The sequence below is a fragment of the Heptranchias perlo genome, chromosome 8 (genome assembly GCF_035084215.1).
Source record: "Heptranchias perlo isolate sHepPer1 chromosome 8, sHepPer1.hap1, whole genome shotgun sequence".
NCBI classification, from domain to species: Eukaryota; Metazoa; Chordata; class Chondrichthyes; order Hexanchiformes; family Hexanchidae; genus Heptranchias; species Heptranchias perlo.
Window position 1 is genome coordinate 27,768,067 of NC_090332.1, and position 25,060 is coordinate 27,793,126.

Genomic DNA, 25,060 nt, shown 5'->3' on the forward strand with positions numbered 1-25,060 from the left:
TGATGTTAACATGCCTTGCCATCTTAAGCACCTCAATATCTGTGATGATGCTTAATATTGCCTTCTGTTCTCTTACAGGGCCTTCAGCGACCGTTGTGACGGTGGAGAGCGATTCCGCAGAGGACCTGCCGGCCTTTGAGAGGGCACCATCACATCTGAACGAGCCATCCACCAGCGCAGATACACATACCTCGGTGGGTCCCCGTCCTCACTTAGTTGGGGTCTCACATGGTGAGTCACCACACACATATGAGCACGAGCAGACACTGGTGGCATGGGCAGCTGTGGAGAGTCCGCATCGGTGGGCGCACTCTTCTCCAGGCTTTGCTCAGCTGGACACAGATGCTGAACCCTGGGGGCCATCCTTTGAAAGGAGAATGATCGAGGGGCAGCAGCACATTTGCGAGGTGCTGGAACAGGTGCCACGCGCAGTCTCCACAATCGCGCAGAGGATGGAGGAGTCCAACGCTTGATTAAGTGGAATGGTGGCACAGGTAAGGGAGGGCAATTCTGAGATACTGTCACAGGGACTTGAGGGCATCTCTGAGATAGTGTCGCGGGTAAGTGCGGGAATGTCTGCGATGGAGGGAAGGCTAGCCTCCATCGAGCTTCAAACATGGCTCACCATTGAGTCTTCACGTATGTGTGAGATTCCCTGGCAGCAGCCATGATTTGTTCATTTTGAGGGACTCTAACATCCCGGACCTCTTCTATGCACCGAGCACCCTTAAGGACTGGCTCCTCGGGGACAAGGGATAGCCCCTGAACACGTGGCTCATGACACCTCTGAGGAATCCCATCAGTGAGCAACAGCATCAATACGACGACAGCCACATCACCACCAGGTCTATAATTGAACATGCGATAGAACTGCTGAAGATGCGATTTCAGTGCCTCGATTGTTCTGGGGGAGCGCTTCGATATGCACAGCATTATATAGTAGTGTGTTGCGTCCTGCACAACATGGCGCAACAAAGAGGGGTACTGGTTGATGAAGCCCGATGCCCTCATCCAGTATTCAACCTGCAATGAAGATTGAGGAGGAACAGCAGCAGGAGGAGGAGGAGAAAGATGAATCCATGGGCAGAGCAGTGGCTCGCCTGGCTGCTCGAGAGGCCAGGGAGTCATTCATATGTGAACGGTTGTCATAAGATCACAAGGTGAGAATAGTCCAGTCCTCACACCGCCTGGAAAGAGCAGCGCCGACACCAGCCCCGCCCACCCCCACCTGCCCACCCCTGCACAAAAACAGTCCTGCAACTACACATACCCCCACTGTAAAGTCACCCACTGGGTGGCATCAAGTGTTGCCGTTCATGGTGAAACACATGAAAGGGCCCTATCACAAATTACCTTGCAATAAAACGTGCTATGCCGCTCTTGCCGTAGTTACACTGAAAAGTTCCAGGAAATTCCAGACCATGTCTCGTATTGTAGCTGCGTAGAGTAGGTGTGGGCAGTGGCAAGTATTGATAAATGGTCAATGCAAACATTGTTTAAAATGTAATTTTGTTCTAAGCTTCATCACTTTTTATATGGTTTGTGGCATCCAGCATTAATTGGCAATTGTTAATATATCTGTTACTTCTCAGTGGTGGAAAACTGAGCATAATTAAATTGCAATCAAAGAGAAAATTATCTGACTTGATTTAGGAGGTAAAATTGCCTCTATTAGATAACAGTGTACAGCAATTTCCTTAAATTTTCTGCTTGTAAAACAATCTGAATAGCACAGCAGTATGCACAGATAAATCAGTTCCACTCTAATTGACAATTTCTTTAATCTTCTGTTATGTAGAATTTAATGATGACCAAAGTAAATAAAACAAATTTACTTTTCACTGTTAAAAATAGTTTAACGTTTAATTTCCTTGATCATTTCCACTCCTTCTGAGACATATCACCCGAAACTCTCTGCTGCTCATTTACATAGCTCTACTCTCCATGCAAAAGACCAGCTCTCACGAGTTTTCTGCACTTGCACCCGTAATGCTGGCATAGACTTACTCCGAAAAACATAGGCACGGCATGGTCTGAAGTCACCTGATACCAGCATAACTAAGATTTCTGGAGTTTCATAGTGATTTTATTTGATAGAAAAATTATGTGGCCATGGGAATACTATTTGTAAAAAATCAGGGTTGAATAATGTATACTGTAATTTTGGTTAGATAGTTTGGATTTTTTATTTGATTTATCTTCATGGGTCAAAGAGTAATTTCACGCAGTTTCACATTCTTGGAAGTATTATTTGTATTTATTTCTGGGTAACAAATTTGCAAGCCAGCTTATCACCTGACTGTATTCTAACCAACTGAATCAATTACTAACACCAACACCACTCTTAGACTACTTGATTTACAATAAATAATAGTTGAATTTATATGGTGGTTCATCACATCATGAAAAAGTCTCAAAGACCTTTACACAGGGAATTATTTTTGGGACGTTATTACCTAGGCAAACGCAGCAGCCATTCTTCATCAGCAACATTCTACAAACAATTGATCTATAATATCCATCTGAACAGAGAAATAGAATTCCGTTTTAATGTCTCATTTGAAGGATGTTTGACTCTGAGCGTAGCCTCTGACCCCATAATCTCTCCATCACCAAGACGGCCTACTTCCACCTCTGTAACATCGCCGTCTCAACCCCTACCTTAGCTCCTCTGCTGCTGACACCCTCATCCATGCCTACGTTACCTCTAGACTTGACTATTCCAATGCCCTCCTGGCCGGCCTCTCTCCTTGCAGCCTCGGTAAACTTGAGCTCATCCAAACTGTGCTGCCCGTATCCTAACTGGTGGAGTTTTCATTGCTCCATCGTTGGCGGCGGTGCCTTCAGCTGCCTAGACCCTAAGCTGTGGAATTCCCTCCCTAAACCTTTTTGCCTCTCCACTTCTCTCTCCTCCTTTACGATGCTCCTTAAAACCTACCTCTTTGACCAAGCTTTTGGTCACCTGTCCTAATATCTCCTTATGTGGCTCGGTGCCAAATTTTGTTTGATAACACTCCTGTGTAGCACCTTGGGACATTTTACTATATTAAAGGCGCTATATAAATGCAAGTTGTTGTTGTACTGCACTAGTCAATATAGATTATGCACTAATTCTGGCGTGGGACAAGAACCTGCAACCTTCTGATGTTCATCTTCCCCTGTAATTATTTGTTTGAGTTGAGAATCCTACTAACATAGCCAAGGCAACAGTTATGCAAAACACTGATCAGAAATCACTAAAACATATCAAAACTGTATCTGGCTTAGTTTGAGAGCAATAATTTTGTCCACTTGAAGGTCATCCTATATCTTTTCTACCTGGTTGAATTTTTGCTTGATGTTATCTGTATGTTGCTATATAGCTAAAATTACCAAATAAAACAAACAAATATATTATCCTCACTCTTACTTAAACTGCCTACAGTTTCTGCAGGAAATGTGACTAGCATTTTAAACATAAGTACATGCATATGTCAAATTAGTGCACAGCATTCCAGTGTAGAGAATCATCTTCCATTCAACTACCAATACAGAAAATGTTGGTCTTGGCATAATATCAATGTATGTTGCTGATTTAAGCATAAAGATATCCCTAGTTCATCTGTTTTGACGATCAGCACAGTGTATTAATCCATTGGTCCTATTTCCTCCAAAGACATTCTTCTTATCTTGAAAAGTATTGAGACTGGGTAGACTCAAAACTAATTTGCATTGGAGCCATAAAGACAAGATATCAAAATTAATATAATAGAGAAAACAAACCCAAGATAAAATATATATCTTATTAAAAATATTATGACTCCGTGCACTTCCTTTCTGCACAACTTGACTTCCTGTTGTCACAATTTTATGTCCATTTTTTCTCCATTATAAATTCCTATGTTCACATTTATAATTAATTTATCTTAATGTAAAGATGTTACTCTGATCATGCAATCTGGCCACTGGACTCCCAAAAATCATTCAAGATGCTTTCTGAAGTTTTTTTTTTCATCCACCATTTTATCCTCTAGCTAAAATTTCTATTGTCCAAAAATAAAGGTTTAAATGAAATTTAAAAAAAACACATTTCACAATAATATGTTAAATGTCTTCATGAATTATTTTTTGTGTCTTTTAATGCCTTCATTAAGGTTTTACTTGAAGGCTTCAGATTCTCCCAAAAGCTTGGGCTTGGACTTGATATTTTTGCCCCAAACTGTGACTCTGTGAACTTATTTGGATTGTTTTTTTTTATTTGTTCATGGGATGTGGGTGTCGCTGGCGAGGCCGGCATTTATTGCCCATCCCTAATTGCCCTTGAGAAGGTGGTGGTGAGCCGCCTTCTTGAACCGCTGCAGTCCGTGTGGTGAAGGTTCTCCCACAGTGCTGTTAGGAAGGGAGTTCCAGGATTTTGACCTAGCGACGATGAAGGAACGGCGATATATTTCCAAGTCGGGACGGGGGCGTGTGACTTGGAGGGGAATGTGCAGGTGGTGTTGTTCCCATATACCTGCTGCTCTTGTCCTTCTAGGTGGTAGAGGTCGCGGGTTTGGGAGGTGCTGTCGAAGAAGCCTTGGCGAGTTGCTGCAGTGCATCCTGTGGATGGTACACACTGCAGCCACTGTGTGCCGGTGGTGAAGGGAGTGAATGTTTAGGGTGGTGGATGGGGTGCCAATGAAGCGGGCTGCTTTGTCCTGGATGGTGTTGAGCTTCTTGAGTGTTGTTGGAGCTGCATTCATCCAGGCAAGTGGAGAGTATTCCATCACACTCCTGACTTGTGCCTTGTAGTTGGTGGAAAGGCTTTGGGGAGTCAGGAGGTGAGTCACTCGCCGCAGAATACCCAGCCTCTGACCTGCTCTTGTAGCCACAGTATTTATATGGCTGGTCCAGTTAAATTTCTGGTCAATGGTGACCCCCAGGATGTTGATGGTGGGGGATTCGGCGATGGTAATGCCGTTGAATGTCAAGGGGAGGTGGTTAGACTCTCTCTTGTTGGAGATGGTCATTGCCTGGCACTTGTCTGGTGCGAATGTTACTTGCCACTATGAGCACATGCCTGGATGTTGTCCAGGTCTTGCTGCATGCGGGCTTGGAATGCTTCATTATTTGAGGGGTTACGAATGGAACTAAACACTGTGCAATCATCAGCGAACATCCCCATTTCTGACCTTATGATGGAGTGAAGGTCATTGATGGAGCAGCTGAAGATGGTTGGGCCCAGGACACTGCCCTGAGGGACTCCTGCAGCAATGCCCTGGGGCTGAGATGATTGGCCTCCAACAACCACTACCATCTTCCTTTGTGCTAGGTATGACTCCAGCCACTGGAGAGTTTTCCCCCTGATTCCCATTGACTTCAATTTTACTAGGGCTGCTTGGTGCCACACTCGGTCAAATGCTGCCTTGAGATCAAGGGCAGTCACTCTCACCTCACCTCTGGAATTCAGCTCTTTTATCCATGTTTGGATTGTGCAGTGTATCTAATTTCTCAGGATGCATTGATACCGCTCAATCCATTGTACTGATGGAATATTTTTCTTTGGTTTCTGGCGGTTAATTTTGAAAAAATGAGGGCAAATTTCAAAAGCTTTATTAAGATAAAATGCATATGTCTTTTAAAGAAAAAACAGGGATGTTGTCTCTGAGCGTGTGTATGTGTATATTTTGAGAGCAAGATATTGAGGAAAAATGACAGTTCAGTAATTACAAACTTCTTGTAGTTTTTGTTTTATGTTGTATAAACTTCAGAAAGGGAGTGTCTGTGGTCAGAGGTCCAGTGAGAGGGGGAGGCCTTGCCTCATTCAATGATACTTAAATTTTCAAAAAAATACCTATTAAATTTTGAAGCCAACTAATTATTCAACCATCTTTTGTTGACAGTTCAAAAAGTTCAATGCTAGTCGCTTACACATATGAAACAGAAGGGGTGATTTTAACCCTGCCCGCTCGGTGGTCACCGGGTGGGTAGGTAGTTAAACTTGCCCATGAGGCTCACCTGCTGATGTCCCTGGCATATCCTACAGGTTCCAATTTTAACCTGGGGGTCGATTTTAACATGTTTTGCCAGGTGTTAACGGGGCAGTAATGACCTCAATATGGGCCGAGAACATTTTGAAAGGGGCCTACCATTGAGTGCTGAAAGCGCCTGCCTGTTCCAGGTGGTAGGCCCTGTTTAATCTACAGATCAGGATTGGAGAGTACGCTTTGCAAGCTGCCATCAGTTCCATGGGCAATACAGCTGAAAAGGCCCAGCAAAAGTAAATTTGAAATTATTTTTGTGGGACTTGGAAAAATAATCTGAGTCGCTGCCACTCTGGGATACCCGCCTCCCCGCTATTGTGTCCTCACCTCCGCACTTACCTTGCCGGGCTGGCCGGTTATTGCCCATCCTTAATTTGGCGAGCTGTATCAGGCACCCATTTGGCACCCTGCAGCTCGCTGGCCCGATGCAAATGAGCCCAGACCTCAAAATTGGGGCTGCCTTTTCGGTGCAGGTATGGGCAATGACCCGGCTTGCTCTTCTGAGCAGGCAAGAGGGACACCCTCCAGAACCTGTGGGTCCTTCTTTAAACATGCAGATCGAGCTCCGATTACATCATTGGGCTCATACAGCTACTTTAACCAGAGGACTTATCAAAGTCACCAAAGTCATCATGGGCTCGATTTTCGCACCCCCGAGTAGGTGCGTGCGTGGCGGGGGGGGGCTGCGAAAATCGGGGATTCCCGGGGCGGGTCCGGAGCTCGGCTCCAACCCGCCCACTTCCGGGTTCCCCAGTGACTCACTGATATGCGCGCGCAGCCCCCGCATGTGGGACTCCCGCCAGCAATTAAAGCCCGCGGGGTGCCAATTGAAGCAATTAAAAAGGTACTTCAGGTCCTTTACAGACCTGATTGACCTGATATTTTAGGAGGGGTGGGATTTTGCAATGCACTGAGCCTGTTTCCCATACTGGGGGAAACACTTCCAGTTCAAATAGACGTGTTGCAGCCATCAGCCTGTGGCAGCTGCAAAGGTCCATTTGACAGGTGGGGTGGGGGGAGGGGAGACCCTCACTCATTGCAGTAGGGCACTCTGTCACTTTGGACAAAGTTTAGCCTCCCCCACCCTCCTCCTAACACTACAATTGACCAACTTGGAACCTCAACCCTGGTGTGCGGACACATTTACCTACCTTGCAGACCCCCTCAAACGTACATCTTCAGGATGGGGGCCGCCGTAGTTGCAGTCATGACCTCCTCGGAGGGCGAACAGCATCACCATCCTCTCCGGCCACGCCGTCCACCTCTGACACGTGGAGCTCCACAACACAGTGCTGTGACACATCCACCTGCACAGCAGGAGGGAGGGCTACCGCAGAGAGAGATGCGTCGCAGAAGGTACTACTCTTGCCACAGGTTCTACAGACCGAGGCTCAGCTTCCAGGACCTCTCTGAGGAGCAGTGCATACGGAGGCTCAGAGTCAGTCGCCAGGTAGTCGCGGACATCTGCAGCCTCCTTAACGATGAGCTGCTCCCGGATGGACCAAGCACCACCTTCTTACCTGTCGCTGTCAAAGTCACCACTGCCCTCAACTTCTTCGCCTCCGGATCCTTCCAGGGTGCCACCGGGGACATCACTGGGGGGTCTCAGTCGTCTGCACACAAGTGCATAAGGCAGGTCTCCAACAGCTTGTTTCACAGGGCCTCGCACTATATTAACTTCCCCATGGATGACCTCAGCCAGACGGAGAGGGCAGTGGGATTCCAAGCTGTGGCTGGCTTCCCACGGGTGCAGGGTGTAATCAATTGCACCCATATAGCAATACGAGCACCTCCACATGAACCAGGACTGTTCGTCAACAGGAAGGGCTATCACTCCATGAACACTCCGCTCATCTGTGACCACCGCAAGAGATTCCTTCACGTGTGCGCCAGGTACCCAACATCCCGCCCCTCTTCCACTCACCCAACACCCGCAAGGGCTGGCTCCTTGGGGACAAGGGATATCCCTTGCACACGTGGCTTATGACACCTCTGAGGAACCCCACCACCGAGCCACAGCGTCGATATAACGACAGCCACATCGCTATCAGGTCTACAATTGAGCAGGCTATAGGGCTGCTCAAGATGCGCTTCAGGTGCCTTGATCATTCTGGGGGAGCGCTTCAATAAGTGCCATACAGAATGGGACGCATTATTGTCGTGACAACATGGCAGAACAGAGAGGGGTGCTGCTGGAGGAGGCCCCATCCACAACTGCCACCCATATTGAGGAGCAGGAGGAGGAGCAACAACCCATGGGCAGAACAGCGGCTCATCTGGCTGCATGTGAGTCACTGATATGTGAACGGTTCTCCTAACATCAGACTGTGTGAAGAATCCAGTCCTCATCACCTGGACAGAGGAGTGGCTATACCAGCCCCCTTCCCTGCCCTCTGCATAAAACAGTGGTGCAACTACACCTACACCCACTATAGAATGACCCAATGAGTGGCATCAAGTATGCGTGTTCATGGTGAACTCCATGAAAGGGACCTATTCCACAAGCCAGTCAAGAATGGGCAAGATGTGGCAGTAGTGGTGATAATAATAGGATTTATTTTGCATGTGGCAGAAAACAAATATAAATAAAAAACATGACAAATCGTCAAACACCCTTGTGCATTCCCTTTATGCTCACAAAACCTTCGCCTTGCATTTATGGGAACCCCTACGCGGTGCTACCCCTGTGGCTTCAGCAGAGGTAGCGGCAGGTTGCTCTTGTCCATGCCCTGACCGATTAAATGCTCTGTGCGGACGCCCTCTGGGTTTCGGTGCCCGTGAGGGCCCCTCCAAAGACTGCTCCACCTGCACCTGTGCAGGGGCAGACTCGGCCACCTGGAGAGGGGACAGCATTGCGGGTACTGGTTGAGAGGGGGCAACGGGTGAGACGTGGGAGCGCTTTGAGTGGCGTCCCCACTTTCATGTCCCCTTTCAGTAACATCCCTCTCCTGGCCCAGGCCCACATCACTCCTTCCACCCTGCTGGACAACAGTTTGGAGGGCTTGTGTGAGGCCTTGGTAGGCCACTTGTAAAGTATCTGTCAGCCTTTTTAAGGTGGCAGAATATTGCTCACCCTGAATCCGAACGGCCGTTGTCAGGGCCTGAATGGACTAATTGTTGAGCCGTGCATTTCCTCCATCGCAGACATTCCCGCACCTACCCGCGACACTATCTCAGTGATGCCTTCACGTCCTTGTGTGGTGGTGGAGGTGATGTGGAAGACGGAGTGTGGGAGAATGCGTAAGTATACTCACTTTGGCTGACCTGGTTAGGTCATTAAATCTCTTCCTGCACTGCACCCAGGTTCGTGGCACATTGCCGCTGCTGGTAACCTCCTCGGCTACCTCCAGCCAGGCCTTCTTCGTGGTGGAGGGAGGGCACTTCCTCCCATCGGATGGGAAAAGGATTTCCCTCCTCCTCCTCACCCCATCGAGCAGAACCTGGAGTGAGGAGTCCGAAAACCTTGGGGCAGCCTTTCCTCTGGCCTGCTCCATGGTTCAAAATTGGTTGTTTGCTGCAGGAAGAGCATTGTTGGACTGCCCCTTTAAATAGGGCTCCTCCAGCTGCCAGACTATGCTGCACATGCGCAGTCCGCCCACTGCGCAGCTTTCCAGCGCGAAACCCGGAAGCAAAGGTAAGTGGCTTCAATTAGCCTGCGATTGCGTGCGGAGCACACTGATTTCACCGGGCGCGTTACCCACGCGCCCAGTCGACCCCCACTGCGAACCCGCTGCCCTCCTAATATCGGGCCCCATATGTGTCTAAGCTAGCCCTCTTGGGCCTCTTCAACTTTTCTGTAACCCATTCTGTGCTCCTCCACAGACTCTCCTTGATCAATTCACCCATGGCACTACTCTCTCCTGGTTTCATTTCAAACTGTCAACAGTCAGTACATTTGCAATAGCTTCTCCTTCCATGCCCACACAATCAGACCTTCAGTATGCCTACAGCTGCATATTTTGCCCTTTCTTAATTCCTTATTGGCATCTTAGTTACTTCTGCCAATAGGGGGTCAGCTTCCATACATATTACAGATGATGTACTAATCAATCTCACTGCTGCCACCTTTGATTCTATGTCTGTTTTGCTGTCTGATGTCAGATTCTGAATGAGCCAGCCTTTCTTCAGCTTAACATTAGCAAGTGCACTCTGATTGGCATTTGCCAGAAACTTCACCTCACCAGTGTTGACTCCATCTCCCTCCTTGGCTGCTCACTTAAACTGAACACAATGGTGCTCAACCTCAGCTTGACCGAGTTGAGAGTCAAGCCTCACAGCCAATCCATTGCCAAGATAGCTTACTTCCACCTATGGAATATCACCAGCCTACACCCTTACCTAACCTCAGTCACAGCTGAAGCCCTTGCTGATGCCTTCATCACCTCCAGATGTGAATTCTCTACCAATCTCCTACTGGCCGCCTCAGGTCCATCCCACATAAAGTGCAATTCATTCAGAACTGTGTGGCTCACAACCTATTCTACACAACATTCTGCACATCTATCATCTATTTTCACTGACCTGAATTGGCTCCTTGTTCCCTAGAGTATTGATTTCAAAATGTTCATCCTCCTCTTCAAATGCCTCTACCTCTGCAATCTTTTCTATCCTTAAGGTCCACCATACTCTTTGAATTCTGATCCACTTTCCTCCCCTTCAGCCCCTGCTCCACCATTGGTGGAAGATCTTTCATTCATCAGTCCCTTTGCTCTGGAAATCTATTCTTAAGTCTTTTCTTTGGTACCTCCTGCTCTTCCTTCAAAAGTCTCCTTAAAAATTACCTCTTTAAAACTCCTCTACTTCCTGCTAGCTGTCTCCCAGTCTTCCTGTAAAATTCCTTAGAACATTGTATTACGTGATAGGTGCCATATAGGAACAGGAGTATGCCATTCAGCGAATCAAGCCTGTTCTGCCATTCTATTAGATTATGTCTGATCTGTACCTCAAATCCACTTACCTGCCTTTGCTCCATATCTCAATATAAATGCAACTCCTTTCCTTTTCTTTGCCCTTACCTAACAAAAATCTATCGATCCAAGTCTTGGAAATTTTAATTGACCCAGCATCCACAGACTGATGTAAATTGTTTTGTCGTTGACCTAGTTAATGAGCCTAGCACTTTTTAAATTCATTTATGGGTTGTGGGCGTCGCTGGCAAGGCCAGCATTTATTGCCCATCCCTAATTGCCCTTGAGAAGGTGGTGGTGCTGCAGTCCATGTGGTGAAGGTACTCCTAGAGTGCTGTTCGGTAGGGAGTTTCAGGATGTTGACCCAGTGACGATGAAGGAACGGCGATATATTTCCAAGTCAGAATGGTGTGTGACTTGGAGGGGGACGTGCAGGTGATGGTGTTCCCATGTGCCTGCTGCCCACGTCCTTCTAGGTGGTAGAGGTTGCGAGTTTGGGAGGTGCTTTCGAAGAAGTCTTGGTGAGTTGCTGCAGTGCATTTTGTAGATGGTACACACTGCAGCCATGGTGCGCCGATGGTGGAGGGAGTGAATGTTTAAGATGGTGGATGGGGTGCCAATCAAGTGGGCTGCTTTGTCCTGGATGGTGTTGAGCTTCTTGAGTGTTGTTGAAGCTGCACTCATCCAGGCAAGTGGAGAGTATTCCATCACATTCCAGACTTGTGCCTTGTAGATGGTGGAAAGGTTTTGGGGAGTCAGGAGGTGAGTTACTTGCCGCAGAATACCCAGCCTCTGACCTGCTCTTGTAGCCACAGTATTAATGTGGCTGGTCCAGTTAAGTTTCTGGTCAATGGTAACCCTCAGGATGTTGACGGTGGGGGATTTGGCGGTGGTAATGCTGTGAATGTCAAAGGGAGGTGGTTAGGCTTTCTCTTGTTGGAGATGGTCATTGCCTAGCACTTGTCTGGCGCGAATGTTACTTGCCACTTATCAGCCCAAGCCTGGATGTTGTCCAGGTCTTGCTGCATGCGGGCACGAACTGCTTCATTATCTGAGGGGTTGAGAATGGAACTGTACACTGTGCAATCATCAGTGAACATTCCCATTTCTGACCTTATGATGGAGGGAAGGTCATTGATGAAGCAGCTGAAGATGGTTGGGCTCAAAGGAGAAACAAATAATGGTTTCATAAAGGCAGGACCAGATCCTGATGACATTCATCCTGTACACAAGACAGAAGAAAAAAATCCCTAAATTTGAATGTGGGGGAATGTAGGCAGCAGAACAAAATCAAACCAAACAACCCATTGTCATCTGCTAGTAATCAGCAGGAACTAGAAATCTGAGTTGGTTGTTTCTTAGGTAATTTGTTAATCCATCAGTATCTGACAGCAAAAGTGTACAAAGCACAGAGATATGTAAACTTTAGCACTATACTGCTGATGTGGCATCATCTGTGCAACAGAACTTTGTTCTTTCGTGCATTGATGGAACCTTTTTAACAAAGACCATCTAACTCCTAATTTGACCAAACATATGTTTTCATAAATCTATTCTGATCAGTCCAATTCAGACTCAAAATTGCATTTGGAATCCGTGTCTATTGTGCATCATTTTCAAGAGTTCTATTCCATAGTGTTTTCAAAGTTGCTATGTTAAATAATGCATGTGCTGCCACTTTCATTTACAGTCAAACACATAATCCCTCCGTTTTCTCTAATTGTGCTGATGGGAGACTGCTAAAGACAAAGTGCATGGTACAGAAAAACCCTCTGCACTGAAGAAAATGCATTACATGAATCCTTGTCAACCTCTATTTTTGTCTTATCCCCTGAATAGATGATATGGAGTAACTCCTCATGCTTTGACTTCTCTTGTTTTCCTCTTGGGGGTATGCTAGTTTACTAGGTTTATCTATTTTTCTGAGTACCTTAATTCATGGTTGAATGGTGCTAACTATCCATGTCTGAGCTGAGTTTACTGATGGTTTATCTGTCATATTAATGGGTGTTTTTGTTGTCTTTTGCTTTATTACTTCATTAACTGGTTTTATTTTTACATCTGCTGATGCAGGTGTTTTTTTTACTCTTCTATCCATAAAATATTGAAAAATAGAGTTTTTAAAAATGCTCTCAATAGAAATAAAGGTTGGTGTACAAGAGTGAATTTCTGCCAGGTGCTACCTAGGTGAGAAAGAGGTCTGGAAATTGTGTGGCTAGTGGTTCTGCCTCTTGCCTGGTAAAATTGCACCCCATGCATATTTCCCTTGGGGCTGCACGCCCATGCCAATCACTTCTGCTCCTTTTGAGCAGAAGTCTCATTGAGCATACATGTTAATGAAGGCTGTGAGTAGGCCTGTTTCACTTTCCGATGTCTGGGCGGAAGCTTTACTTGGCGGTTCTTCTGCCCATCATAATCACGTGTTAGGAAAGATGCTTAAAATCCGAATTTAAAGGGACAGAAGGAGGAAAAAATCTCAGTTCCTTTTTAAATTTATTTTTTCATTTTCCAAGTGATATTTTGTAGTTAGAAGTAGTTTTTTATTTTTCAGCCAATGTTTAAAGTATTTTTCTTGTGTTTTCTGCATCAGATCATGGAGAGAATGTTTATGAAATGAGAGAAACAGCGGAATCATTGTTACTAATATGATACGGAAACTGACTACAGAAATTTTTTTAAAGAGTTAAGCATGAAAAAATAGGATCGATAAGGTGTCTTCCACAATATCAATGCTCATACCACTTAAAAGTGTGCCACTGTCTCCAACTGGAAGTCACACCAAATGCAGTGCGTTTTGGCAAGTCACAGTTACCTTATTGCTGGAGGGAGCTTGGAAAGCACCCAGTCACAGTATTTAATGCTTTAAGTGGTGCACGATGAAATAAGTCAAGACTGGATGATCATAAGGCACCACAACTGTATTGGCCATATCCACCATAATGTTCCAGCCTTTGGGTCAAAAAGAAGCCAGTTTGGGAACTGTACCATCTGCTGTAAGGAAATTGTGCAGCCAATCTGCGCCATAGAGTTGGCATTGTCCGTGGTAGACAAGATTATCCACACAATTATCTGTTTTAGCTTCCCCTCCTTCCAGACTAGCATATGCATCATCTGCCAATGTGCTGCCCTAGGATGTATGAAACAATTGATTAAAGCATCAGTCAGTATAGTCAGCGATTTCATCCCTTTTACTACTGACTAGCAACAGGAGTGTGGCATAGCTAGCCAATATCACATTGCTGCTGAATGTCCCTTGGCATCCTTGATGGCATCAGGAATGTCACTGTGACTGATTTTAATTTATAGCTGTACTGTGTGCTAGGATTGCTAACTCTGGTTGGAGGCATTCCTGGAGGTTTGACCACGTGATGTCTGATCACATGATGTCTGCAAATGTTACTGCGTTTACCTTATAAATATTTGGTCCCCTGTCGTTGAATATTGTGGTTTCATGCCAGCAGTTGTTGTGCAAGAAGTTCCGAGAACCAACAGACCACCTGTCAGTAGGCGAAGATGGGAAACTGGGGGTGGACAAGAGGCTGAAGGTGGGGGAGCGATTCGCAGAGGGGAAACCAGAATCCAATGTACACCCACATTATGGTTTAATGTTATAGTGTGCTATTTCAGTGTCTGGAACTATATAATGGAACTTTGAGGCTGCAGGTTGCATAGGTCTGTTAAATCTAATATGTACAAGTGCCATCAATGCACAGATATAGATTGAAGCTTTTGATCATTATTAATATTTTATTAATCCTTTATTTGTTGAATTTATATATTTCCAGACCATTTGCCTGTGTGGAGATATCAGGTTCGATTTTAACTTCGGGCAGGATCAGTTTTAACTGTCGGCGGGAATGATGTCAGGGCCGATGGGTGGGAGTGGGAATTGGGGTGGGAGCCGGACACTGCCGGGGACCCAAGAGAACGGGCCCCGGCATAAGGTAAGTGCTGGGGGAGGAGGGTTTCATACACAACCGCCAGTGTGGGGAGGGAGAGGGATAGTGGGGGAAGGGTAGGCCAAGGATTCCTTCTGGGGAATGGAGAAGCACTTCTACTCCTACTGGCCGCCAAGGAATCCTCCAGAACAGCAAATAATGAAAGTTACTTGGCCTCCTCTGGACACTCTGCTGCCTCCCGCCAGGTTTCTCCGGCGCTTTTGCCACCAGATGGGCCTGCCCCTGAATTGCTGTAAAAATAGTGCTGCAGCGCAGATGACGTCAATGGGCTGCAAATTTGACATTTTAATTAGGCCCCGCCTGTTTTGCAAGTTGGTGAAGGTGAAATGGCGCTGGACGGGACCTTGGGCTCTTTAAAAGACTTGGCCGATTTTGAGTAGCCCTTCCCATGCACCATTCCTGCCCAGCGGAGGTGAGGGCGTGGAGGGAGGAAGGAGGTTAAAATCAATCCCATAACCTATATTCCCTGATACCTGCACACATCTAGATTGATTGAAAGGTTGGTAAATTATTTACTGTCCTTGAATTACGGTACTGAGAGAGGCCTCAGGTACTCAGGGAATTGGATAAGCCGAACTATAATTTATTTTAAAACTACTGTAAGATGAAAGTATGCCAGAATCAGCACAACAGTACCCAGGTACAAAGCAATCGATGCTGGAAAACAAATGATCAGTCCTAAAGATATTCTGTATGGATCTATTCATGTACGAGCACAATAGTAAGTGTACCCTGGGGCTATTTGTGCAGCTCAACTAAAGGGACGAGATGCGTTAGGTAAGGGGAGAAAAATGGCAGAGCTCAAGTAAATATTCAGACCTGCCTATCCTGTGAATTGATTGTACGGTATTGGCATTTACTCAGCTATTTTCAATTTGCAGTACTGTAGTTTTGAGCAATTGCAATAAATGTTGAAGTTGGTCATTAAATTATATCATATCCTAAGCAATTTACATGTTTTGCTGATTGCTTAGCCCTACATTAAATTTGTAAGATCAGCAGTAGATTATTCAGTTGAAATGAATTTCCATTAATATTATTACAGATTTTGTGGATTGTGAAGAGCTTTAAGTTTTTACTCATGGTAATGTTTTCCCTGAATTTTCTGTAGACAATTGTGCATAATATTTCACCATTTTTTGTGTAGGAAAAGCTGATCATTTTTTAATGTGAATATCTTCAAATTATTTTCTTTGTTTTAATTAAAGTTGAGATGTAATAGAAACATGACATATTTTATATATGTTTGTTCATCTCTGCCTCTTACATTTGGAACTGTGCAACCCCAAAATTTTGATGCATGATAATAAAAAAAACTGGCACAACTTTCTTTACACAAACCTAGAAACAAAAATAGAAACAAAAATGTTAATAGCACAGAAGGAGGCCATTTGGACCATCCTGTCAGTGCCAGCTCTTTGCTAGAGAAATCCAAAACTAATTCCACTACCCTGCACTCTTTCCCCATAGCCCTGTATCTTCCTTTGTTTCAGATATCTATTCACTTTTCTCATAAAAGATGTAATGGTCTCTGCCTCAACCAATATCTGTGATAAAGGATTTCATGCTCTAACAATCCACTGTGTGAAGAAATTTCTCCTAATGTTTCTGTTCACTCTGTGACAATTTTAAAGCGATGACTTCTCATCACTGAATCCCCAGTCAGAGGATATGATCTTGCCCTGTTCATACTATCAAAACCCTTCATAATTTTAAAAACCTCTATTAAATTTCTTGTCTTTCACTGTAAAGTCTCTTATAACTATAGTTCCACCATCCCTGGCATCATCCTAGTGAATCCACACTTTATGGTCGCTGAGCTTACTGTTCACACAGGGTAATCTAAATAATTGCTTTGTACAAATTTATCATCACCACTTTGGTCCTGTATTCTGTGCCCCTATAATTAAAACCAAAATACTATTGTCCTTTTTTTATGGCTTTATCTACATATACTTGCACTTTGAGTGTTATATATTTCAACCCCCAGATCTTTCTGTCCATCCACATCCTTCAGTGACTTTCCATTGAATGTATATTCCCATTTTGTGTTTTTCCTCCTAAATTGTAAACCTCACCCACCATTTCCTAAAATATTAAGTCATTCTGTGTACTATGCACACCTTGTTGTATTATTCTAAATTGTATGGGAGATGTCCTCAACTGAATAATTTCTTGTCCTATTATTTGAAATGTAGTTCGAAGAGATAAAGTTGCCCAATTTTCTTGTGTCCATAGAATCAAAAAAAATTCAGCACGGAAGGTGTCCATTTGACCCATCATATTCTTTGTTGTATGTCTACTCTCATTTCATTGCTCTTTCCTCGTAGCTGTCAATATTTTTCCTCTTAAATGTTGTAATTTACTTGGAATTAATAGCCACCTGGGATAATGCATTCTACAATCTAATAAACTTTTATGGGATGATATCTCATTTAATGTCATATAATTATGAGAACATTTAAGAACAGATAAAGGCTTGTGGCATGTTCTTGTTTGATAGAGCACCTACACACCTTCTTACCATATCTATTCATTCCCTTTCTCACCAGAAATGGTCTCTTGAGCCCAATGATACTTTCGCCTTCCCTGGTAATTTATTCCATATCTTTATTACCCTATGGATGAAAAAGTTCTGCAGGGTATGGTTATATGTCTGAAAGTTCTTATTTGAATTTTGGAAATTGGCCAGTGTGTATGCTAAACATTTTATACCATAAATTAATTGATCTCCCATGTCATTGCGTACGGTTAGTCTGGGACACTGGGGAATGAAGGTGGGGAATTGTGCATGTGGAGGACAGTGGAGCATTTGGGCGGGGAATGCAACACAGCCAGGGAGTGGAACATTCAGGTGAGGTCGAAGCCAGAGTGGGGATGGAATATGGTCGTTGTCTTATGTGACAAAGTCCATGACCTGAGATGGTGGAGGATTGAGGCTGGGACCTTAAGTGTTTCATGAAAACAAATTTGCAGCTACTTCCAAAGCAATGGCTTCTCTTCCTATCACCACACAATTAACTTGGAAGTCCCCCAAGAATCCATGCTTGGCCCCCTCCTCTTCCTCATCTACATACAACTCCTTGGCGGTGTCATCCACACATTGTGATCAACTTCCACACATCACTGACAACACCCATCTCTACTTCTCCACCACCTCTTTCGACTCCTTCACAGCCTCTGTGCTGTCAAACTGCTTGTCCAACATCCAGTCTTGAACGAGCTCCAATTTCCTCAAGCTAAATATTGGGAAGACACAAAGTGTGAATGTGTGACAAACTGTGACTCTTTCAAGTATGACTGTTTGACCCCTTTGAGGTTTCACAGACACGCACTAGACACAGGACTGTAGCTGGAAGCTTGCCAGCTGTCTAGTGCTGTCAGATATAAATGTCATTTTATAAATATAAGGTACAATTTTTCCAACTGTCCTGATGGTAGCAATGCTATTCACTTTACTCCAGATGGTGGCAATTTAAATTGTAATTTTTAAAAAAAACTTTTGTTATGTGGTTCAGTTCTAATTATTCATTCAGTTAAAGCAAATGTGTGTTTACTGCAGCGTAAATGTGAGAATATAACATACATCTCCCCTGTGCTCGCTGACCTACATTGGCTCTCGGTCTGGCAACGCCTCCATTTTAAAATTCTCATCCTTGTTTTCAAGTCCCTCCATGGCCTCGCCCCTCCCTATCTCTGTAACCTCCTCCAGCCCTACAACCCTCCGAGATCTCTGTGCTCCTCCAATTTTGGTCTCTTGTGCCACCCTAATTTTAATCACTCCATTAAAAGCGGCCAAACCTTCAGCTGCCAAGGCCCTAAGCTCTGGAATTCCGTCCCTAAACCTCCCTGCCTCTCTACCTCTCTCTTTACCTTTAAAACACTCCTTAAAACCTACCGTTTTGACCAACCTGTTCTGATATCGCCTATATGGCTCGGTGTCAATTTTGTTTGGTAATTGCACCTGTGAAGCGCCTTGGGACATGTTGCTACGTTAAAGGCGCTATATAATTGCAAGTTCTTATTGTTGTATATAATGGGGTGGTGTCATTTAGGATTTAGGTTCCCCAGCTCAATTTAGCAAGTCCTGAAATGGATAATGAAAAAAAACAAATATACCAACAAATATGTTTTGTAGAAAGTAGCATAGATAGTAATGGTCATCGTGCCTGCTGAGAGGACACAAAGAACCATCTGAAAGAAAGCCCGACATTCGTTAATTGTAGAAGCCAATCTTTAGCTAACGTTTGGAGAGTATGGTTGTAAATCTCTGATGTCCTGTGTTGTGCTTCATTAGATTTACTGCTTAATATCAAACTAGATTAGCTTAAAAATCATTTAAAGGTCAGGGTCAATAAATTAATATTTGTGTCAGCCATGCAGTCACAGCAGTAGAACACTTGGTCAAATACAGAGGATCTTGAGAAACTTTTGAAAAAAAACAAAAAAAAAATCTGTTGAGGTGGATTTTAACTCTGTGGGTTTATGGAATAGGGAGGCCTAAACTTTCCTTGTGTGGTCTGGAGGAGCACGCTCGCCCCTCCGGGCCTCACAAAGAAAAGTAATAAACTTACCATGAACGGCCTCTTCTGCTTCCGATCCTTTTCTGACAGACCTTCACTTGGTAGGAAAGCCACAGCAATTTCCCCGTTCAGGCCGGAGTTAAAGTTGCAGTTGGGGCTTGATGACTTCAATGGACCCCGATCTTCATATTCAAATAAGGTGGCTTTGGGCGGATGGTTTAGCTGCATGTACAGAAGTGCCAGTAAAAATAGGAAACTGAGATCCGGGTGGGATATCAGCAGGTAAGTCACCCAATGAATTTTAATTGCTTACCCTCCTGGTTTCTGCCAGGGAGGTAGGGTTAAAATCCACCCTGTTGTTTTCAAAAGCAGAACAAGTACTGTTTTTATTAAGTTTGCATTATATTGCAATTACCTGCTCATGGCCATCCATTATCAGTAAATTAACTCATTAAAACAAAGAAAACAATTTATAAAAGTGCAGGAAAGTGCTATTCCAAAGATGGGGGAATTACTTTAAAGAGGTTCTTCCACTAGATACTTTTTAAAAATGCATGAAATATCATCATCATCTTTTAATCTTCTGTTTCTAAAAGGCTGGCTGTCTTCAACATAATGGGACCGATTTTCAGTTTTGGAGATCATTGGGTGGGCGGTGAGAGGAATTGATGTGGATTTTTAAGTCTGAAGAAAATAAGAAGTCCTCAGTGCTGCTACATTTCAGGTATGCTGCACTGTGAGGAGTTAGGTGCATCTATGGTCCCCTTTAGCTCTTCATTTATTCAGGAAATAGTCCAGTGCCATTGGGTGTTTCTTCTAAACGAGAGCTAACAGTTGTATGTTTGGTGTGAAAAGATGCATCTGAGATTCTATGGACAGAAGATATTTGTTGTCTTAATGAACAGAACATTGCCTCACTGGTCTCTGTCCTGTGATTTAGATAGGAAGCCAGTCAGAGTTTGTGACGAATCCTTGTGGGAAACCCATTCAGTGAAGTGCCAAATTTGGTGCAAAACATTCGATGCAGTCAGTGTGCCCAAGGCATGTTTATTTTGAGCTACAAGTGAAAGGGCTAGTCTTTGGTGTGGGAAAATGAAGGTACGTTCTAACTGTGTTCCTTGGACCATTGAACCTTGATGTCAGACTCCCTTGAGTTGATTTTCCTGCAGGAGAAAGAGTTGATATTTCTTTGGCCTTCCCTGAAAATTCTGGCCGATGCCATAGGCCACAAAATCACAATTAGTCAGCAGGTACCAAACACTTTCAATATGGGAGGGGAGCTTCCTTCACACAGTGTTGCTCTCAAATCTGGGCCGTGTAGAAGCTCAACTGCATAACCAAAAGAAACATAAATGTAACTTGAAAAACAACCCTGCAAGCTAAGAGCAATGTGTAACTTATTAAACACAAAGTTTCTCTTACTTATAGATAGGAACAGTAGAAAGTGACTGATCGTGGCTGCATTGCTATTATTCTTTCATGAGTGTGAAAGGTCCATAACTAGTGAATACTGAGTGCTTTCTTTTCAGTGAATAAAACAACTTTGGCAACTTCCTGTCCCATGGGCCAGTATTCTTTTAATCATTGTCTGCTGGATTTTGAAAGCACTGCATAAAATTTGGCAGAGCATACACAGTCACAGATAGCAGAGCTTCAACTGTCACTGATGTGAATGCTTGTAAAAGAGGCTTGAGAAAAACATTTTTGAATCCTTTATGAAATTAATTTTTTATTTCAAGTTAATGTAAATAATTTGGTAACTTTCTGGGAAAACAAAGCTTGTGCAAGGACCTTTCAAACATTGTTTAGGTGTCTTTTGTGTATCCATATATATCTTGTATATCTCACCTTGTATATCCATATCTACTACTGGGGTTCTTCAATGCAAATACAACTTTAAGCAAAGTGGCACAACATGCTTTTAATACCATTGATCCCATTCTGCACTTGATCTAAATTGTTTTAAAGCACACATTGATAGATAGCTTAAAGAGAATGCAAGTCAAATACTTTTCAGATATTCAGTAAGCACAGAGAGTTTCATAAATACACATTTTGTTATGCTATTCAAGAAAGGATAGAGAGAGAGAAAAACAAGGAACTACAGGCCAGTTAGCCTGATATCAGTCATCGGGAAAATACTGGAATCCATTATTAAGGAAGTGTTAAGAGGGCACTTAGAAAATCGTAATATGATTAGGCAGAGTCAACATCGTTTTATCACAGGGAAATCGTGTTTGACAAATTTATTAAAGTTTTTTGAGGATGTAACTAGCAGGATAGATAAAGGGGAACCAGTGGTTGTAGTATATTTGGATTTTCAAAAGGTATTCAATAAGGTGCCAGACAAAAGGTTGTTGCACAGGATAAAGGCTCATGGGGCTGGGGGTAATATATTAGCATGAATAGAGGATTGGTTAATGGACAGAATACAGAGAGTAGGATTAAATGGGTCATTTTCTGGTTGGCAGGCTGTAACCAGTGGGGTGCCGCAAGGATCAATGCTTGGACCTCAGCTAGTTACAATCTGTGTTAATAACTTAGATGAAGGGACCAAGTGTAATGTATCCAAGTTTGCTGACGATACAAAGCTAGGTGGGAAAGTAAGCTGTGAGGAGGACGCAAAGAGGCTGCAAAGGGATATAGACAGGTTAAGTGAGTGGGCAAGAAGGTGGCAGATGGAGTATAATGCAGGGAAATGTGAGGTTATTCACTTTGGTAGGAAGAATAGAAAAACAGAATTTTTTTAAATGGTGAGAAACTATTAAATGTTAGTGTTCAGAGAGATTTGGGTGTCCTTGTCCACAAAACGCAGGAGGTTAACCTGCAGGTACAGCAAGCAATTAGGAAGGCAAATGGTATGTTGGCCTTTATTGCAAGGGAGTTGGAGTACAAGACTAAGAAAGTCTTGCTACAATTGTACAGGGCTTTGGTGAGGCCACACCTGGAGTACTGAGTACAGTTTTGGTCTCCTTACCTAAGGAAGGATATACTTGCCTTAGAGGTGGTGAAACGAAGGTTCACCAGATTGATTCCTGGATGAGAGGGTTGTCCTATGAGGAGAGATTGATTGGATGGGCCTACATTCTCTGGAGTCTAGAAGAATGAGAGGTGATCTCATTGAAATGTATAAAATTCTTAGAGGGCTTGACAGGATATATGCGGAGAGGCTGTTTCCCCTGGCTGAAGCGTTTAGAACTAGGGGGCATAGTCTCAGGATAAGGAGTGGAAGATTTACGATTGAGTTGAGGAGGAATTTCTTCACTCAAAGGGTGGTGAATCTTTAAACTTCTCTACCCCAGAGGGCTGTGGATGCTCAGTCGTTCAGTATATTCAAGATTGAGATCAATAGATTTTTGGACTCTAAGGGTATCAAGGGATATGGGGATCGGGCGGGAAAGTGGAGTTGAGGTCGAAGATCAGCCATGATCTTATTGAATGGTGGAGAGCTCGAGGCGCCTCATGGCTGACTTCTGCTCCTATTTCTTATGTTCTTATGTTTCTTTGGAACCAATATTATTGGCAAGACAAATGAATTAATTAAAATAACGGTAAAATGAATTAATTAAAATAACGGTAACATGGCACTGTAATTTTCATGCAAGTTTTTCACTTTTATTGCCCAAAGGAGGAAAGAAAAGTATAAGCATGTGAATTTGTTGCTTTGTGATACTCAAAAAAGCTAATTGCTGCTTTTGTTTTTCATTGCTATATATTATTTAAATATGTCTGCGAGTTAAGAACACACTTTTACAATTAACTAAATGTTTGAATAGCATAATAGGAAAATTGGGTATTGGGAACAGCTGAGAATTAATTAATATTTATCTGCATCTGTCAATATTTGTCATTAATGTAAATGAATTAACAATTGCTTTGATATGCTTATTTCGTCTGATTAATCTTTTTAAAGACAGTTTCACAAAGAGCTTTCATTATCAGTATAAATATTTTTTTAGGGATAGAGTTCGCTGCTTGGAGGTAGCATAGATTGCTTCAAGCCAAGACAATTACTGGGCAGGCATAGGAGACAAGAGCCATTGTGGTCAGTCTGGAACTGAAGTATTTCTGTAAGGTTCTTATGGTATAAGTTTGCTGTGTCCCAGAGAACCAGCAGGGAAAGACGAGGCAGATTACAACTACAAAAGTTATTAGGAAGCAAATGTGTTCCAAAGGGACCCCATTGTGTTGTCATGGACTGAATGAGAGATATATAGCACTTCATGGATTAATCCTTCAAGTGAGTGCATGTAAATACCCTGAAAATATAATGGGAACACAAACAGAAGTAAGTATTTAATCCTGTTACTATCTGCTTTAATGTAGATGATTGTTTCTTATTTAGATTTACTATCTCCATGACAACCAGCCAGAACAAATAGTTTATTTGATTTTCTGAAAGCTGTATGGGGTCTACATAAGTTGCTATCTAGCCTACTGATGGATACAATTGGAATTTCATTGATGTCTGCTATATAAGCAAATTTACTTTGTTAGAAAGAACATTTGCACTTAGTCTTCAGCTTATCCTCTTTGCTGAAGGAACAGCAGACAAGATCAAACAAAGACCAGGGAGAGAAAACTTTGATGAACCATCTACTATTGCCAAAGTGCACAAAGCCATATAACACATCAAGAACAGTAAAGTGCTAGATTGCAATGGGACACTTGCAGCAGCGTAGAAACATAGTGACGACTCATTGCAAACATTCTACAGCAACTCCACCTGATTTGAGGGAAAGTATCCATTCCAAATGATCTTAAAGCTGCATTAATCCTCAATCTTCATAAGCAAAAGGGAGAAAAATATGACTTTGGTAATTACAAGAGAATCTTTCTTTTCTCCAGCCCCAGAAGACTCTAAGCTGAATTATATAAAATCGACTTTTAGTAAATCTTGCAGATAACATACTGGCCAAAACACAATGCGGGTTTTGTGTGAACTATGGGACATTTTATTTTCATGGCCTAGCGGCTGCAGTAGTATGTACGACAACTACAATTAAAAGTGGATAGCATCCACTAACTCCATTACTGCTATCAAGTAATGTCTAATATAAGATGTAAATTTATGGAACATTATTTCCTTGTATTTAATTCTGATTGTTGCTACATCTTGCATGGAGAGTGTAACTCCCTTTATAGTTCAATATTTTAATATGGTAATCTGTGGTACCTCAGTAAGTGGCCTGGTGGTAGCACACTTGCCTCTGACTCAGAAGGTTGTGGGTTCAAGTCCCACTCTAGAGACTTGAGCACATAATCTAGGCTGACACTTTGGTGCTGGATTGAGGGAGCGCTGTACTGTCAGAGGTGCCATCTTTCGGATGAGACGTTAAACCGAGTCCCTATCAACCCTCTCAGGTGGATGTAAAAGATCCCATGGCACTATTTGAAGAAGAGTAGGGGTGTTCTCCCCGGTGTCCTGGACAATATTTATCCCTCAACCAATATCACTAAAACAGATTATCTGTTCATTATCTCATCGCTGTTTGTGGGACCTTGGCGTGTGCAATTGGCTGTCAAGTTTCCTACAGTGCAACATTGACTACATTTCAAAAGTACTTAATTGACTGTAAAGCACTTTGGAACGTCCTGAGGTCATGAAAGGCGCTATATAAATGCAAGTTTTCTCTTTCAGCTGATGGTCTGGTTACAAAGTCCCTAAT

The 25,060-nt window shown here is 43.4% G+C and overlaps 1 protein-coding gene across 4 annotated transcripts in view; it reads left to right on the forward strand.

Annotated features, from left to right (window-relative positions):
- The window catches only part of hhat (hedgehog acyltransferase), a 207,506-nt gene that overhangs the window by 48,336 nt on the left and 134,110 nt on the right, over nucleotides 1-25,060 (forward strand). The window contains exon 11 of one of the 4 annotated variants that reach the window (XM_067988859.1): nucleotides 79-2,019. The exons of the other annotated variants lie outside the window; for them this stretch is intronic. Within the exon in view, the coding sequence (XP_067844960.1) occupies nucleotides 79-99 (21 nt within the window). The 3' untranslated portion in view covers nucleotides 100-2,019. Of the gene's footprint in view, nucleotides 1-78; nucleotides 2,020-25,060 lie in introns of those variants that run through there. 4 annotated transcript variants of the gene reach the window in all.